We start from the raw sequence: 19,752 nt of genomic DNA on the forward strand, positions 1-19,752 counted from the left end.
AAAATTCCCCTTTGTTAACGACTTGCTTTGCTGAGGAGTAGAAGCTGCTTCATCTGCATGTGTGTGGTTACAGATGCAAAATATTGTTTGGGTGGAGAGTCTGGGGGAGGAGAAGGGAGGAGGTGATAATATTTTTCAGTGGATTTTTCAGAAAACGTCCTTATTTTCCTTCAGGAAAAAAACTACTGAGTATACTGAGTGTGAAAGGAAAAGGCTTTGGCTGTTTGCTTGTTTAAGTTGTATTTGCTTCCGAGTGACAAGTTTGAACGCAGCCGTGCATATACGTGAATGAAAATGTAGCTGCTGTCTTCGGGGTACGAAAGTCGCCCTGGGGTCAGGGGGCCAGACTCTGGAGGGTAATATGTAGGGGCAGACGATGAAAATGCACCCACCTTATCGCAGGGCTGCAGTGGAGCTGCTCAGAGTTTATTCTGGTTTAAGGCAGGGCAGAGTTTGGCCTTGTGTCTGCAGTGGAAGGAACTTAAAATAGACATTCCTCCACGCTGTTTGTTTTGTTGTTAGCAGTTTTTAACATTTATGTAGATAAATTGCTGCTTTTATGAGACGGGACAGTCCCTGTGATGCAGCCGCGCTCGCCACGAGGCGGCTGTGAGCGTAGCCAGAAGCGATGGGAAGGAAAACCTGTTCCTAATGCTCCTCTGGGTAAGGAACGGTGTCCCGGGACGTGTCTGCTGCAGCGGGGTCTGCCCCGCACACAGCTGTCTCGGGCCAGTAGCAGGGCCTGGACCCTTTCAAACAAATCTTTCTGAAATTATTCCTTATTTGCCATCTGCCGGTTGATTTTTTTTTTTAAATTTAATTTTATTTTATTTTTTCCTGCCTAATCCTCTGTGACCCCAGTTCCCTGTACGCTTGCAGCTGCCGTTGTCATCTATCTCAACGTGGCTACAAGAGATCAGAGTGAAACACTGATTTTTCACAATTACAATTTTTAGGTGTTCTTTGAGTTTACATTTCAGGCCTGAATCAAACATAGTATCAGCTAGATCGGGCAAGAACAAGTATGAAGCAGCGGTTAAGGCTAAACTGAGAGTTCTCCACTGATTTAAGTGGAGTTTCTTCTGACTACTACTAGCCTAAGTGGGACTGGCCCAGAAGTCAAAATGGAAATACCCTCCTAGCTCCAGAGCTGCTGCAGTTGCTGAGCTGCCATGTTTTTTAAAGAGCAGCAATCCAGAGTATTTATGCTGTGAAAGGAAAACAGGATTTTAAAATGTGTGGCTGGATTATAACCATTCCTTCCAGAATCATGTGTTTACATAAGAAGAAACTGATTTCTTCAGAGTGATGGCTGGCTTGGAGTTGTTCGACACAGGGAATTTTACATGCAGTTAGTGGAGAGTATAATTAAAACCATGCGATGCTCTGTTGCCCCTTACTGTCACAAAATTGCAAGTTAATTCAGTCTCAGAGGTGCTTTTTAAGAACACATATCAAGTTTTAATGGACTGATCCAACCTAGAAGTATAGCATGGTCAATTAAAAGAAGGCAAGAAAGGAAAGAAAGAAAGAAAATCTAATGACACTTCCAAGCCCTCATTCTGGGTAAGAACCGAGCATAACAGGCTATACCAGTGCTACTCATTTTTGTGTAGTGGCTGGATGAAATTATCTTTTCTCCTTAAAGGACTCGATAGGCCTAGCACATGGCATCGCTGAGCATTCATTTACCATTCATTTGCTTTTCATTTTCTACTGTATTTGTCCTTCTTTAAATTAACATTTGTAGTGGTGAAGAGAGCTGTAATAGCATCTAAGACTTTCCTATGTTGGTAAGGGACTATGGTGTGATTAATTCAGTGCGGGTACTAAGAAGCCTGTCTGCGTGAAGCGTGCACTCCCCTTGCCACTCTGCTGCCTGTGTCTGCCAGCATCACCTATCAAAATGTTCTGGCCTCCCCCATTAGTACCTGCGAGCGCGGAGGCTGTGAGCGGCGTTGCGTGTGAAGTGCCGGAGGATGCAGCCTCCAGCTCCCTGTGCACCTCAGCCTTGAACGATACCTAGCTGATGATGTTTCCGTAATCAGTTCCTAGTAATATGTGAAAGCTCTTGATAGGCTTCCCAACTGCGAGCCAGAGGTTTTGAGATTGCCATTGCTATCCACCACTTGCCTTCTTCAAATCTGCGCTTCCGTCATATTTGGGGAGGTGATTATATCTGCACAGTGACGAACCACAAGGACCTGCACTTGATCCATTCATGTTGCCTACATCCACACAGAGTTGAAGCCCTGGAAGCAATCCTATCTCAAGAGTATTTTTAGCAATTTCTATTTGTCTATGCTCTTTTTCCCATTTTAAGCACCTGACTGGTGATGTTGATAATGCTGCTGGTGGTCTGGAGAAATGCTCTTCAAATTAATGTATCGCTCTTGACTTGCTGACCTGTATATTTAGATCTCTTTCTACAGAGAATTTAAAAGCAGTGGAACGATGAGTAGCATAGCACTATCTTTGCAAGCCAGGTCGTTATGATTTCTTGGTAGGTTTGTGCATCCTTTTGCTCTCAAAACCAGCCTGAGCTTTGGCGTAAGCTGATCCTGCTCCAGCAACCTCAGCAATGTACCGAATGTCTCTTGCCAAGATTTCAAACAATAGTTTATTTTACTGTTGCTGGAAGGGGAGGCCAGCAGGAAGGCCTGCCAGGCATCCTGTTGGGCGTGGGGTAGAGGCTTCATTGAACATTTCGCTTAGGGTATGTGCTTTTGGCTTCATGGGAACTGATGGGAGCGCAAAGCGGGTACACGTGAGAGCAAGTGGTCCCCTGGGGGCATGCCCAGGGCTGAGCGCTCTACGTCCCTCCCGCAGCGCTCGCCGTTGCTCTGAAATCCCGGGCACCAACAGGGTCAAAACGGAGGTGGTGGTCTGAGGAGCACCAGGCAGCGATGAGCCCTGTATGCATTAACTTACTGCTGCTTTACGTATGGCAAATAGGATTCATTAATGTGTTTCTTTAGCAGAAGCATTTTCAAGCGTTTCCTTCACAAAGCCATCAGAGCTCAACAGGAGAATGCTGGACTAAAAGGTGCTGTTATAAAAGGCCATTTTTATTTCCAAACATCACTGAGGCTTGCTGGTTTGGGTCTGTCATTCATAAACCCCATCAGTCCATCAATCCCCACTCTGTAGCCAGAGGGCTTTATATGTATATACGTACGTAACAGGCGTTTTTCTTGGTGCTTAGCTCCCACAATGGGAGCAGTGTTGAGAGTTATGTTGGAGTGACAGCTTTCTAATAAATTAAATCTTGTCCCACATCTCCAGAAAGATTTGTTAGCAAAGATCATACCAAGGTTCTTTATTACAGAAGAATATTTTTTTTTCAGCGTTCTGCATTGTTAATATGAGATCTTGCCGAAATTAAAAACAAAACAAGACAAAGCTTGCCAACTCCCCTGAGAAATATCCTGAACTGCCTTTATCAAAACAAATGAAAAAGTGCATTTTGTGATGCAGTATTCGTGGTTGTTATTTTTTAAACATGCTTTGTTTCCACAATTGGTAATTTGCAGTATTTGGGAGTTTTTAATAGGCTTCCCAACTGTGAGCATGACTTGTTGAGACTCTGCTGCTTTGAAAGCGCTATGTTAAAACTCTCATTTGTGGCTTTCCATATCCATATTTTACCGATTTAGCTATGCAGATGTTTGCTCATCAGGAAAAAAACAACAACAAAAAACAAAACCCAAAGAAACGGTCAGAAGCAAAACGAGCTTGTTTTAGAGCTGTGGGTAGAGTTTAAAAAGCAAATACTGTCGAACACCCCTTAATTCTCAAAGAGATTTCTGATTGTCTTTGTACTGCCTTCATGATTTTTTGGTCCGGTTACTCCATAGTTGCAGGAGTAAGATGGGAACATATAAATCCCCAGCAGAAGGCACCTCCGTGAAGAAGAGAGGAAGGAGCAACAGTGCTTTTGCCACAGCATGCTGTTGGTCCCCTGGGAAATCCAGTCCTGCTGCTGCATAAAGGCCAAGCAGCATCTTCAAGAGAGAGTGTGGGATACCCAAGGTTTAGCTTTCTGGCGAGTGGCCCAATATTCGGAGGAGCTGAGTCTCGCCGCGGGCTGAGAGCTGTGTAGGAACCCAGCACACTCTGTTTTCAGAAGCCCTGTTTTGGGGAATCCAGCACTCAGATTGAAAACCTTAATCTAGGAAACCTGATTAAGGCACGGAAACGGCTGCACTTGGAGTAGGGTGTGACATCGGCGTGCCTCCCCTTGCCCTGGCTTGGGGTGGTGGATCTTTCACCCTGGGACCCTTCTGCAGAGGGTTTGGCTGGTAGCGATCGCTGCCCCTGCAGCAGCACTGCTGGGCCCCCAGTGAAGCCAACATTCTTCACTGGTCAGAGGATATTTTAATCGCTAGAAAGCAAATTTTTACCAGCAGTGTATTTGACAGCAGATTTCTTTGTCCTTTAAGATTAACAGCTTCCCTTCAATTTATTTTAAAGTTATCTTTGAATTTTGCATTAAAAGGTTACATATTCTAAGACTAATGTAACAATCAAATTTAAAATAAAAGAGCTTGTCCTGCAGTCCTACAAGTTCATTTTAACTCTTCATTTTCTCTTTCTCTTTTGCTGAACTTCAGTCACATTGCACATAGAACTTTTCCTGAGACTGTTACGTCCATGTGCTGAGTTTTAAAAGAGATTTTTCTTACTCAGAGTACAATTCAGTAGGAACTGCATGTACTTTCATCAAACCTTTAAAACCACAGAATTCTATAAACTCTGCAATTAGCTTGACTTCTGGTTTATGAAAATAATGTAGTAAGTTGCTGTTTAACAAGCTTGAGAGAATGGTTTAAGTTCAGTTGAAAAACTTTTTGCTATGGGACTATCAGGGAAAGAGTTGGGTTTTGCTTATGCGGATATAGCACGTGCAGTTTCTAATCCAATGTAGTCAGAGATGTTCAATGTTTCTGATCCATCTGACAGAGACATAGATCTAGAAGATGTTTCTGAAAATGATTAATCAACCTCTAAGAGAATCTCTGCTGAAACATAATTATTTTACTAGATACATAATACAGGTCACAGGCAGAAACGCAGCATCAGCATCACTATGAACACAGAGTGCCAGAGTTAAATCTCTGCTTTCTACTTCCTTAGGATGGAAAATGATACTGAAACAGAATCTCCTGTACCACTGGATGATTTAAAATCTGTTATGAATGGAAATGAAGAAGATGAAAAGCTTCAAGTTAAAATACAGGCTTTTGAAGAGAAAATAAATGTTGACAACAGTACTCCTGGCTCAGTGCGGAGATACAGTTTAGGCCAGGTTTCTAAAGAAGAAAGGAAGGATATGAGATTTAACAGGTATGGCTCTGTAAAATGTGTGAGTGGTTTTCATGAATATCAGTTTTGTAATAAAACTTTATCCAAACATTGAGAATTTGGCCTGCTTGCACAATACCTATGGGCATCATAAGTCTAATTTTAACCAAGTCTCATATCTGTGAATTCAAAGGCTGGATAAAATATTTCTAAATTATTTATTTAATCTCTTCTGTGCCCTAAAACAGCACAAGGGATAGGAGAATATTTGCATACAGATATTACTAGAAAGGAAGATACAGAGACCTTTCTTGGGTGTTACTGCTAACAATACGTATCAAATGTTTGAATCAAATTTTGCCTGTGCGCTGTGTGAGATGAGCGCGACTCTCCCGGGACCCTGGGTGAGATAAGGGCTTGGACAGCAACGTCCACCCGCAGTGTCCTTAGGCTGCCTGTGCACCGCAGCTTCACAGCAGAGGTCTTCTCTTCCTGCTCCAGTATTTCCCCTTTCAGTCACTTCACTTCTACCCTTCTTACTCTTACGGGGGCTTAACTTCATCCTCAGCATATAGGTACGGGGCAATGAAGAACTGGAGGCTGAATCTTGGTTCAGTTAAAATGGCTGCTGGATGGCATTTTTATGATGTGATCAATAAACATATATTCCAGTGCTGGGGTTATAAGTTTCTTGCAGATAGGTTGACTAGCTCCGTCCATGGCATGCAGATGTTGTGATATATGGATATTATTTAGTTTCATTTGCTTATTAAAGCTGTGGCTTGAGTTTTGCTTTTGAAATGCATATTTATCAAAAGATACTTGCCTCTGGGTAAGTGAGCCCCACGCTCAGCTCTCTGAAGCGTTACCAGCTGCACAGAGGTAACTTGGAAGAGCGTGTCTTCAGATGATTTTTGTGTCTTACCTCTATTCCAAAACATTTTTCCTTTCCTTAATCGCCTTCCAGGTCCAAAAGCCTCGCTTTGCATGCAGTCCGCATGAAGGGGGTAAACTCAGAGAATGGACAGGATGAGGAGAACGGGGAGATAACTGCTGGTATCTCCTTCACCGAGATCTACGTTAGCCAAGAAAATGACAAATTGCCTTTTAGTGTTGATACTGAAGCAATACAACTGGGAAATTCTTCGGTTTCACACCAAAGCATCGATTACATGGAATCAGCAAATTTGCCAGAATCTGCTAAAGAAAAGGCCCACGAAGGAAGCGCAGAGGCCGTGACGAGCCCCGCGGAATACCAGGACAAGCTCTACTTGCACTTGAAGGAAAACCTGGGTAAAGTGAAAGCGTATGTCACGGAGATGGGGAGGAAAATTCCTATCCCTGATCAGTGTGTAATTGAAGGTAAGAGGTCCGAGCCTTGCCGATTATGAGAACTTTAACACCACACTGAAAGTCATCACGGGGTTCAGGCAGATGGGCAGCAAAGATCCTCTAGCGCAGAGCTCATGGATGGAGAGGAACATTAGTTTTACAAAACAGTGTCGTTCACAAACTGCAGTGTTTTGAAATCTTCCAGGACTGTTGTTCTTTTCCTTCAGGGATATAGTGCAACCCTCGCCTACCCCAGACTCCCATGAAGGTTAATGTGAGGATTGCCTTTTGGCTGTCATAGGGAATGAACCCAGAGCTCTCTGGAAAAGGGCAGGACCTATCACACCCAGCTGAAGAGCCGTGGCTGTTGGCTAGGGCTGGCAATACCTCTGGGCATGTCTGCAGGGCAGGCATGCAAGGGGAATGTGCCTTTCTGCCTTTCTCCTCCTGACTGTCACCCAGCTCTGGGCTGTAAGTTATGGTGCTGCATGAACAGTCATGGAGGGGTTGAGCGCAAGAGTGCACGTGCCGTGGGTCGGACTTGGCCACGCAGGCGTATGGGTAAGCACATGCTAATACTTAAGCCTCCTTCTTGGCCTGCTGGGTTGGTCTAGAGCAAATCTGGGTATCCTTCCTCATGAACACGACAATGTTAAATCAGTTCACTTACCAGAAATACCAGAAATGATGCAGCTCAGGACCCTCAGGTCAGCACATTCCAGCCCAGGCAGAAAGCTCCTTGAAGGCACAACAGAATGAGATCCCCAGTACTTCGGGTTGGGTTGGATCCTATCTCACCACTTCCCTGGGGTTGTTTAATGTTTTCTGCTTTCATCAAGGGTGGGTATTTGTTTTCAAGTTCGAGAAAGTTGGTTTTGTGAGACTGCGGGGGAGATGGGCAATACGCTGCAAGATGGGTCTTTGATACTCCTCTTTGAAGTAAATTCTTTAGGTTGGGTTGTGAGCCTCTTGCTTATACTGAGCAGCAGTCGCTCCCTTTAATGTGAATTTGTGTGCATCTAACCACTTGCTGGTGGTCGTGAGCAATTTACAGCTCAACCTTTCATGGGCCACATTGATTTCAAAGAGCAGCTGACTCAATAAATTAAGGTAATTTGCAGTCACTTAAAGTGTCATCATCTAATACTATGTAACTTCAGGTCCATCAGATATCAACTTTTGTTGATAAAACATTTTCTTGTTTACTTTTTCAGTGGCCAAGAAGTTGAAAAGCAGTTTCCACTCATCAAAGGGATATAACTATATTTTTTAAAAGCTTATGTTTCTGAAGAATTTCCTACATATTTTAAATTCCAGGTTTACTATTTGAAATAGTTATTTGGTAGAATTAATGATAAAACTTTTGTTTCATAAAATCACAGTGGAAACATAAGAGTGAACAATCTGGCTTGAAGCGCTGAATGCTATGACCTTGCATTAATCAAATACAATACGTTGACTAATTTTAAATGTATTGCTCAGTTTCCTTTCTGAAGTACCTATTATGATATGTTCTAAGCATGTGACTATTTCTAAATTCATTCAAACTATTGTAATTTCCTGAAAATCTTCAACTAGCATTCTTAGGGAAATTCTTTGAGTAGGGACACATGTGCAGAACAGGAGATTTATATGACTCATTCTAAATAAGTTGAAGAAATGCAGTCTGGCTCATTACGCAGGGGACAGCTTTGTTAATATCTCAGATATTACATAAACTGCTCCATCAAAAACCTTGTAGTTATTGGACTTCTGTGATTCCCACACACTATAAAGGCCCATTCAAATGTATCTGGTTTACGTTTCAAATAAGACGTTTAGAAAATAGTAAGAAAATGTTAGAAAATATTAATATACTTAGTTGGCTAATTTTATGTTGGTTATGTAGGGGTTTGTTGAACTGGAAACGTAATATGTAAACCAGGAAAATATGAAAAGATAGGCACTTCAGGGCAATCTCCCATGAAACAGAGCACTTGAAGGAAATAGTGGCAAAATGTGTTGCAAAATAGCGCTGCAGTTTGCTAATAATGGAGAGGGCAGATTTCCCCACATACCTCTTCATTAGTCATGCCTTTCCTGGGCTTTCAAGTGGCAGCTCACATGCAGGTCAACAGAGCGTTGACGCCAGTTGTAAGAATTTCTAAGTAATGATGGGCCAAATTCTGTCCGGTTCACTTAAACAGAATTCAACCCCCTGCTTGCATTTCTAAGGATGATGATGTCTACCCTTTGGGCAGACTGTCTGTGAACACGGCGAATTCCTTATTCCTTAAAACTGAGACTGGGTGGCATCCCCAAAAGGATGTTGCGATGACGTGCTGGTGAGGACAGAAACAGCTTGCATGCCTTTGGATACATCCAGAATGAGTGTGCACGGTCCCTGCCAGACCTGGAACTTAAAATATTTAGGAAATTCTTCAGAAACATAAGCTTTTAAAAAATATATATAGTTATATCCCTTTGATGAGTGGAAACTGCTTTCAATAATAGCAAGAGCAGTAAGAATGAAAGCAGGAGGCTGCTGAGGTTTTCCCAATACGGAGTCGCTGCCTTGCAGAATGGCAGAGGACATTCAGTTCAGTGCTCAGCAGCCAAAAAAAAAGCAAATGGACAAGAGAAGAATTATTGAGAGAGAGAGATATATCAAATGACATCATTATGTCATCATCTGCATTAATTGGAGCCTGAATCTTGAAGGACAAAGGAGACCAGTAGCAGGAGTATGAGGATAATCAGAGACCTCCATATGAAGAAAAATGGACTGGGACTCCACAGTCCAGAAAAGAGACAGCTGATAAAGACTCGCAATATCATGAATGACTGAGAAGATTAATTGGGAGTGGTGGCTCTCTGTCTGTCCTACTACAGGTACTAGAGAACATGTAATGAAGTTGTCAGGAAGCAAATTCAAAATACACAAAATAGGCACCTCTTAACACATAATGGGATACATGTAATTAAATGTCAGAACTGATTGCTACAGTACATTAAGCATGCTGAAAGGGTACCTGGTTTCAAAAGTGATTAGGTAAATTCATGGATTAGAGCCATTCAAGGGTTATCAAAATAATACCACCCCTGACTCTGGAAACACGGGAGCCACAGATGGAGGTACCAGGAGAGCAGGAGGGAAATTACTGCTGTGTGCTTGTTCTGTTCTTGCACTCCTCGCTTACAGCTCTTTTACTCGCCCTTTGTGAGCTAATACCAGGATAAGGTACTGGTGGGACTTTCTGACTCGAACCAGAATTGCCCTTCCAACATCGCTCGAAAGGACGAAAATTGAGAAAATTTGGTTTCTTAACCAAAGTAGGAGAAAACAGAGGGAGGACTTGATAACAATTTTCAGCTATGTGCAAGACAGTTGAAGGAACAGCCCATGCTGGACAAGGCAAGAAATAATGAGCTTAAATACCAATTAAAAAAAGATTCAGCTTAAACAGTAGAAAAAGCTCTCTAGCTTGCGCTGGCAGAGGAGGTTGTGGAGGTTAAAAGCACGTTAAAGAAACCTGGAAAGCTGGCCTAGGCAAGGAAAGGCTGTGAGGTTTGACAGATCTGAAGAAGGGCTGGTGCTCCCTGAAATATTTCTGTTTTTTCCACATACATCAGTTGATTTAATATAAGATTTTATTTCTTCTGAAGCTTGCCTTACGCCACCAGCCAGCTGTACTGCTTCTACAACTCCCAATGTCGTAGGCACTTTTGCCTCTGAGTGTGGGTAAGGGGGCAGATCCAATGACCGCTCCAGGTCCCCTGCATGTCTTTGATTGCATCCTCTGCTCTGTAACATTGTCTGTGTTTTGCCAGTTTTCTTTTTTGCTCTTGAGTCAGACATTTGCTGTGTAGGTCTTAGCCCTCACAAAACATTTTTGCTTCACAGGGTGTGCTTTTTCAGTCTCCTTATTGACTTATAAGCTCATTCGAATTATACTGTATGTCAAAATTTAAGTAATAATAAGTGTTAGATTTTACAGCTGTGAAGGGATACAGGTTAAAAACTGTAAGGATGGATCCATGATCTGTCTGTGACAGTTTGAAGATGCCTCCTATACACATTGAAAAATTGACACGTCCTCAGCTCTGTTATCTCATTTAGTATTTACTATTTTTGGCTGCATGTGTTTCAGGCAGAGGAGAGCTGTGAACTGGGTGATGATACTACAGCAGAAGCAGGGTTAAGACTGAGCTGTTGGCCAGAATGTCTTATACTAAGAAAATGGTCAAGTTAAGGGTGTTTTGAAGAACAGACAAGCTACAACAGCTTACCAGATGAATGTGTGTATGTGCATAAGTGAATCTTTTGGAACTAACACTGCAGTCAGAGAGGAGATTTAAACTGGGGCAGAAAGAAGGCATCCGAAACCACAAAAATCCATGTATTTTCACTTGTTTCAGTTTGGGGATGATGGTTTGGTTCAGTTCCTGCTTAGTTTGAACCACTTTGCCCAGATTCACATCTCTGCCATACCTTAAGCCACTTGAGGCATTCTTTTATGTCATGTTCATCACTTTAATCCTCTTAATCCTGTGGATCTTTTCCTAAAAAAAAAAAAAAAAAAAAAAAAAAAAAAGCCACCATATTTGTCAAGCGCTTTAGCTTTCATGGAGCTAAGGAAAGTAGTTTTCATCAGCCCATATTTTTCCAGATGGTTTGTGATCTTATATCTCATCGGTACCTCCACGATCTTGCAGATGGCAGTGGCCCAGACTTGTGCGTTTATAATTTCCTGAATGCTCCTGAGTTTGGTTATTGCTTTTCAGTGTATGCTGGGTAGGATTTCCTCTGCCTCTGTGTGGCTGGGGTCCTAGTGATTAAGAACAAGAGCCCCTGTTCAAGACCCCTGTGTTGCATTTGCGGTTTCTCCACTGGCTGCAGTAGGTGCTCTCTGAGAGGTCCTTCAGCCTTTCTGCTTTTCTAGGTCTCCTGTACCCTTCTGGGGAGGCAGGGCTGGCAGTGGTTTGAGTAGGTTGCTTTGAAAGGCTTAGGTGAATGATGGCACGCCTGTATTAGGCATTATTGGTGTTATGACCTGCCAGAGTTGGCTTCGGGAGTGCCACAATATCCAGCTGAGACCTGAGTCCACTCTGTTTAGCGTAGCCCCAATTACCCCGGCATGCAGCACAGGGCTCTTGAGCAGCTGGCAGGCTCCACCTGCTCTAGCCTTGCTGGGTCTTACCTTGAACCTGGCATCTTGGATGATATTTGACTTATTCTTCTTGTTTCCCAGAAGCGTAGGGATGGTGGAGCAAATGCATGGCCATGTGTATCCTGCCTCTGGGAGTGGCTGGTGTCAGATGGTTCCCAGACACAAGCCTGTACGGCTGCTGGATTTGGTTATAACTTGAGGGCAGGTCCTCGTTTTCCACTCTAGTTCTACTTGCTCTTTAGATAATTGGGATAAAAATGCCACCATTAATGCCTACAGCTCGGAGCACTGAGTGTCAAGTGAGCTGTTGGAAAGAAAGCATTTGATAATACATGTGTGTAGAGGATACTGAAGGATTTGCACATCTCCAGCCTGCCTAGCCTCCTTTTTAAAAGGATAGAGCCCAGGGAGATCTAGTGCATCATTCAATCCTTGGTCACCGAAGCCACATTCAAAATGCAATGCCATCCAATGAAAAATATAACCATTTTATAGTAGTAAGTCACTCCTGGCTCCTCGGTGCCCTACAGGAGGAAATACAAACAGCAAACATTTTGTGGGATTAATGACAGAATGCTGAAAGAGGAGGAGGCGGCAGGGGAAACAGGTTGCAGTACGCTGGCCCTAAATCTGGTTGTTATTATGTTTTATGCTGTACTGAGAGATAATCGGTACCATATGACGGCGTAGATGGAAAAGCTCATTGCTCCCCTGCAGTGCTCACCCCTGCACTGGGCTGATAAATTCCAGCATTCCATAAGCCAAATGTTGATTTGGAACAGATGGACCTCTGCTCCTTCAGTGGGACCACAAAGTTGCATAGGCTCAGGCCAGCATTTCTAGAGATGAACTCTGCTGCTGCTAGGCCAAAAAAAAAAAAATTAGTTGGCATTTTATTCTACGGGACTGGTATTTCAAATGCATCCCAAATGTGAGGGCTGGCAGCGAGAATAGAAGTGCGAATTCACAGGATGGCCATCGCACTCACGGTGATCTGCGTCGTCAGACCATGGAGAAACTCCCAGCGTGATGGGGAGCGTAATAGGAACATCAACGCACTCATAACTTGCTGCCCTCACATACGTGATAATAGCAAATCCTGTGTGCTTTACACCTAATCTGGAAGCATCAGTTTAAACAGGCTGGTCTCCAGATGCGCTTTACCTGGTAGCTGGGAGATTCCCAGCGGGGTGCTGTTATCACTCTCCTGCAGGGAAAGCCAAACCAGAGGACTTTGACTTCTGAGCTTCTGGGTTGGAGCAGGATGGACCTAACGGTTCCTCCTAACGGTTCCTGTGCCCGCTGTGCAGGCAGGGTGAGCCAGCAGCCCTCTGCCAGGCTGGGCGAGCTGGGCAGAGGCGGCCGAGGGATGCGGCTGGGACACAGAGGAGCCAGGCAGCGGCCGGAGTCGGATGTTTTCCCAGGACACTGCTTTCCTGCGCACGCCTTACGGGCTCTTTGCGCTTCAGTCATGGATATAGGCAGCAGAAAGGTAAAAGCGCTTTTGTTTCTGAAGATGGGACAATGTGGCAGAGATGTTTTACTGTTGTACCTTCCCAAATGACATAGGCTATTCATTACCCCGATGGCAAAGGGTTTTATAAAGTTAAGCTCATCTGTATGTTCTCAAACGTGGCTTTTGCCACTCAGGTTTGGACTCGGTGTACTGAGTGCGTTGTAGTGGCTGTCGAGACCCCATTATAGTCATGCCTTCTCCATTAATTTTTGTGTAACTTACTGGAGGTGAAATCTATTGGACTGACTTGTGGCATGCATGCAAAGCTAGTAGTGGTAAAAAAATATACATTGGCATTTCTTGAAGCTGACTGCTTTAGAAATTACCCTTTTCTCCTATAAACATATTTATTGTTTGCATACTTATTTGTAATCCAAACTCAAGAGATCAGGAAAAGGAAACTGAGGAAGCTCAAAAAGGATTAAAACTGAAATTTTAAAAGTTCTATAAATTTCTTATTCTCTGGTTTCATGTTTATGGGTGGGTTTGATTCTATTTGGGAATTTTATGAGCATACTTTTACTCCTATTAACAGATTTTATTTAATAGGAAAGGATTACCAATATAAATCAAATAATGCATTAATTGTTCCCAGAACCAGTGACTCTGTACCTATTTGCCTACGTCCCTCCTGGTTTATCCCAGCATGTTAAGCTGGAATAAACAACAATTAACAACTCTACTGACATTCTTTTGTTTAGATTTTTTTCTTTTTCCCCAGGCACAACCACTTAGTAGTGAACTTTAAAATTGCAACATATATTCTCTTGTTTCCTGTAGGAAAAACAAGTTGTTGCTTATTCTCTTGCTAGAAGTTTGAGACTTGCCAACAGATGTGATGAGAAATGTTTCTTGACTGGAGGAGTGTTTCCTTGGGATCTTGCTCAGCCTCTGCCATCTGCAGCATTTGGTGACTATGTGGGGTTTTGTGCCTTGCATTGCCTTTCACACGTTCTTCATGTTTTAAAATCCTTTCCTTGTGTTACTCGGACTCTCCTGCCAAGCCAAGCCAAAGCCAGGCTGAGGAAGGAGGAGAACTCATCCTTCTTTATGGAGAAGATGTGCCCAAGCGTCGCCAGCTGCTGCTGCCAGCGATGCAGGAGAGCAGGACACGGGCGCAGCTGAGTACGATGCCCGGGGGAGGCTGAGATGAGGAGCTGCTTGCATGGAGGGATGCACAGAGCTCTAAAATATCTTGGCTTAGGTTTGCTCTTAGGTGCTCATCAGTAGGGATAATTCATAGTAACTGGATAAAACAAGCAATTGTTCAGTCTGTTCCGTGTGTTACCCCAGATAATCAGCAGCAGCAGGTATTTCTTTGCTGCTAATGAGATGAAGCAGAGCTATGAACTTTTCTCCTTTGCTGAGTTAACTGAGCTGGTGCTTAGCCTAAACAAAACTCTCATCAACATACACAGACTTCTCACCTAATAAACCTGCTTTGCACCAGAGCTCACTGGCCTCTCCCTGCGTATGGGGTAGATCCAGGCTAGCCACCTTTCCACCTGGGTGTGGGGGCACAGGCTGAGATCCCAAGTGCTGAGAAATTGGTTTCTCTGCCGTTACCAAAGGGAATGCTGAGAAGACGTACAAAATGTGCCGTAATTCTCTCTCAAAGTCAGTGTGGCTCAGCCGACAGCAGCTCATGGGTGCGTGAGAAGCTAATTTTTCATGCAAGTAATACAGCAGCAGCACGGCTATAGGGGTGACTGGCATTCAGACCAAGGCGGTGTGTGCATTTACCCGTGACTGCCTATACTAAGTCAATGCCACAATGAAGACGTACCTGGTGTCGTATCATCTTGTCCCTGAACTGTCCCTTTCCTCGTGCAGTATCTTTTGACGTGTTGGCCTGTACAAGGGATTTTCCTGGCCCAAGCAAAATGATTGTATCCATCATCCAGCTCCAAGAGCTAGTACTCTTAAATAGTGCTAAGACAAATCTGTCTCTGGGTTTTTTTCTTTTCTTTTTCTTTTTCCACAGTCAAAGCCTCTATGAGCCCGTGCAGTATAGAAGTGCTATTAGAGTCACAGATCTAGTGGTTGAAATGGCGTTTCCATACATCCTAATTTAGGTCAGATGGGACAGGTTACTCAGTGAAATAGAAGTTGGCATAAACACCCTGCTTCAAATTTGCTTTCCACACTTAGAAGTGACAGTAGTTTTTAAAGTACAAAACTGGTTCTAGAGTCTGTAAATGTGTAGCTTAAATGTGACCAAGGTAATAGGCTTAATGTCCACAGGGAAATTAGTTAATTTTTTTCCTTCCTCTCTCCCTTACATACTTTTGACCAATTATTTTAAAGAGTTGCAGATCCATCTTTGCCATAATTTGAACTTCATTGCTTTAAATCACATCAAAAGGACCTTTAGTCAACATTGGATTACCAGCATTCGCCAAGACGTGCCGTGTGCTGGGGGAGCTGTTGCAGAGCAAGTAGGTTTTGTTGACAGGAATCTCCTGTGTGTTGTATCTTACTGGTATCCTGAAAGTTTCTTTGGGGCTAAATTCATCTTTCCTTACCAGGCAAAGTCAGGGTGAGTGGTTACGTGTTTCCACACGGGGAATTACACAGACATTCAGGGAACTGAGTTATCTCCACCTTCGTAGGCTGAGACTGGTTTCTTTTCACCTTCAAAGCTTTTTTGCTAACTCAAGCCTGCAAGTGATTTATTTTTTTTTCTTCTTAGCAAAAATTTTTCCTTTCCTAGCTAAACCTACAGACCTGATCCCTGCTCACTCATCAGATTCCCCTTTGTCAGCTGCCGTGCATTGCCAAGTGCAAATGCAGGGAGTGTTTTTCCCTAGAAATGACTGCCTTCACGTTTCACAGGTGTGAATAGGTCTTGCTGTGTTGTATTATCTCTGCTTTAACTCCTCTGAAATCCATTGGGATTACACAAGGTTGATATTTGACTCATAGTATTTTATATAACATTGCAATGATGGACTGGGAAAAGTATGCAACAGAGCTTACCTAAAGCTCAGCCAATTTATGTACGTGTTTTTTAGGAAAGCCCAAAATGTATCATCTTAAGCTGCATATCATACTGAGTACACAAGTACATGCAATTCGTAAATACTACAATGATTTTAAAAGCACCTTTTTCATTCTCGGTTAGAGTGTGTCTGAGCACGAGTATGAACACGGATGTGTTACACGCATGCTTTGCTCCTAAATGATCCTGCCACACTTCTAACTTATCCACAAGGTACAGCAAAAATAACCTCCTGTGATGGACATTTTAAGGTTTAAGTAATGGTTCTTTGGGATCCGTGAATAAGATAATAAGTGCAATATTATACTAGAAATATCAAAACCCATGGTGAACGTTATTACTCTGCTACAGTGGGATACCGTGCATAGACTTTGAATCGAAATTGCTACATGAGAGGGAAAATACTTATAGAGAGTAATGTGTCATTTCTAGAAACATTCACTGCTTTGGTTTGGCTTCTTAAAAATGAAAATGTAGCATACAAAAGTTAGTGTCTAACAACAGCTGGGTATCAGGATAACGCTTGCCATATATAATACAGACATTTTGGGGGATATTTTGAGCACAACAGACTCTGATAACCTGTTGAATAATATTTGCAAGATCTGCAATATTTTAATATGGGATGTAGCACAAGAGAACTCTACTGCCATGGTTACATTTGAATAAAAGTTTAAACGTATTTTATTATTCGCAATGCTAGAAAGAGAAAGCTGCAGTGGTTAAAGATCTCTCAAAACTTTGGCCAGACACTTGAGCGCTTGGTTACTTGTGAGCAGACGTGTACGTTCCTGGGTGGGAAGTGCTCCAGCGGGCAGTACTGCAGGAAGGCAGTGCCTTCAGCTGCCCCTTCACCTTCAGTGGGTGCTGTCAAATTTTGGAAGACTATGACTCAGCCTAGGTGACTATTACAATTCGTATTTTTAGTTAGAGGTCTGTCTCTGTGCGGGAGTTAGTGACACAATGGGCCACTGGTTATTCTGCAGTGTGTGTACGTCCAGTGTGCCAGCCTCACATGCTGTGGGTCAGTCTCCGACAATGCTATTAATTAAAATGATCAGGTTTTTTCCATTTTAAGCATTTTATGAAATGGCACAAAGTCGATATTTTTCTGACACATCATTTTCCTGAAAATGTGCCCAGCTTCATTCTGGGCGGCTTCATGTGCCCAGATGATGACAAGAAACTAATTTTGCCTTGCCTATCTATTTACAGGGCTCCCATGACCATAAAAATGAATTCCCATGGTACTGGCATGTTGGTTTGCACTTGAGTGAAATACAGTGTAACAGTGCTAGATATGGATCAGGGTCATTGTAGTCTTCATCAGAATAGGTTTACTATTTAAATACCACTTTCCACTGACTTTGGGATAGCTGAGATTAGCTGTTATATGTTGAAACTGGTAGTTCATTGCAAACTATTGAAAAGCACACGTAGTAAACTGGCTTGTTATCAGACATTGCCAAATTCAGCATATCAAATGCAGTAGAAATAGCTATGAGTAATCGCTCATGTCTGAGTAGGAGGCTTTTTTCAGTTGGTATTGACAAATGAATGCTGCTTTTTTCCAGGAACTAACTTTTTGTTCAGCCAGCATGGACTCCAGTGCTCGAGCTGACATTTATTTTGGCATGTATTATCAGCCTCAGTATTTTTCTCAGTGTCATCCACAATATCTTGCTAAGCAATTTGTTCGGTTTTCATGTCTCTCCATATATCCCTTGCAATTTTTTTGTTCTGCAGTGTTTGGGAACCTCCTTCACAGTCCCATCAAACACAATCCCATCTAGCACTGGGCACCCTTTCTTAATTGCTAACCAGGGGCTGGTATCCTGGAGCTCTGGCACCTTCTGCTCGCAGCTGCAATGACTTCTGTGGGAGACTGCCCAGGTGGGATTTAATCAGCTTGATGTGGACTTACTGTGGGTGACAACAATCCTAACTCTGGACTCTGCTGCCTTGCACGGTTGTTTAATGCACTCCAATGTTTGCCTGCAGCCTTTAAACTCCTCTCAGGTTTCTCGTCAATTCATACATTTGTAACTGGAAAAATAACCGCCGTACTCACTGAAGAGGAAGGCATTGACTGCCAGCTCCTTTTCGCAGTGGCAGTACATGGCTTATGGTCACTTTTAGCAAAAAGTGATTTCTCATAATGAAGCACTGAACTTTTCACACACATGGACCAAGGCCAAGCCTCTACTTCTGGTTGAATGTATTGAAGTTAAGGTTTTGTTAGCATCTGTGATGCATAAACCAGGGGTCTTTAGTCTGGACCATGCTGTTGGAAGAGCATTCTGTCAGCAGCCTCCTTGGAAACATCATTTAGTTTTGTGCTTTAATACGTCCCAGGACTTAAGGTCGCTCTAATTAACCCCTTCAGTTTCTCAGACTCCTTCTTTATATTGAACATGAACACTGACAGGTTTGGGTATGAACCAGTAGGTTTGGGTAGTTAGGTTAAACTCAAATTTTCCCCATAGCCGCTAATCCAAGAGTAGTAGATTTTATGCCCCATCTTTTTCCTGCTAAGGTGAGTGTGTTGCTTATGGGCACGATGTATCTGTGATCTGCAGCTAAGTTAGTTTTCTTTTCAGAACTGTTATCTCAGTTTAGCAGCATTTGCATCTTTGTTGGTTTAACTTTAAGCCCTGGCTTTCTACTGCTGAAAGCTTACAGTCACACGCACGCTTCTATTATTGTAGAATCTTAGAGTATTTAGATCTTAGAGTATGTTTGTCCTCGGGCGATTGACATGACCCAAACAGCACTTCCACATTCCACAGGATTTAGTCCATGTTCACAAATCAATATTGTCTTCTTCAAAGAGCAGCCTACAAATGCCCAGTGCTTGGCATCAAGCTACCATTTCATGCGGATTCTTCCCTTCCTCAAGGCAACATTCTCCTGTAACATATTCCTTTTTTCAGGCCTACGTAAGAGGAAGGAGTGCCGTATTTCCTAACGTCAATGAGTGTGCCGCTTTTTTTGGTATGTTCAGTGAAGCCAAGAGCAGTGGCCCCACTTCAGCTCCTCTTTCCATTGCTGTCTCAGAGCAAAGGAAATACCTTCAAAGTTGTCCTCTGGTAAACGCACTCTCTAGAGACAAATACGGATGGGTTTTCTTGTTGGCTCACCTGTGGTTTAGGAGAACCGGGGCTGGTCTAGGTCCTTCCTCCTGTTGGTCATTTCGCCTTTGGAGGGGAGTGATGCAGATGATGGCTGTAGTCCTGTTCCGCTCAACATCATTTTGACTTGGTTCATGAACTCCCTGTCTGGGAGGAAGCTCACCGCCTGGTCCGACCCTCTGACCTCCTGGTGCCTGTGCCTTTTCTTCTGCTTTCTCCTTCTGGCCCCGCATTGGCTTATGCACCTGCCTATGATTAAAGATTAATGAACACCCCATTGGTTTCCAGATAATCCAAGCTTCATCTGCTGTAATGTTG

General features: G+C 43.1%; 1 protein-coding gene across 17 annotated transcripts in view; it reads left to right on the forward strand.

The window, feature by feature from the left end:
* The window catches only part of VEPH1 (ventricular zone expressed PH domain containing 1), a 97,853-nt gene that overhangs the window by 48,453 nt on the left and 29,648 nt on the right, over positions 1 to 19,752 (forward strand). For 16 of the 17 annotated variants that reach the window (XR_012043525.1, XR_012043526.1, XR_012043527.1 and 13 more), the window contains 2 exons: positions 5,137 to 5,346; positions 6,272 to 6,666. Coding sequence is in view for 12 of the 17 variants with exons in the window: in XM_072868544.1 (XP_072724645.1) it covers positions 5,137 to 5,346; positions 6,272 to 6,666 (605 nt within the window). In the remaining 5 variants the exon portion in view is untranslated. Of the gene's footprint in view, positions 1 to 5,136; positions 5,347 to 6,271; positions 6,667 to 7,850; positions 7,983 to 19,752 lie in introns of those variants that run through there. The other variant, XM_072868557.1, reaches the window with a different exon arrangement.

Source organism: Ciconia boyciana, chromosome 7 (assembly GCF_034638445.1).
Source record: "Ciconia boyciana chromosome 7, ASM3463844v1, whole genome shotgun sequence".
Classification (NCBI taxonomy): Eukaryota; Metazoa; Chordata; class Aves; order Ciconiiformes; family Ciconiidae; genus Ciconia; species Ciconia boyciana.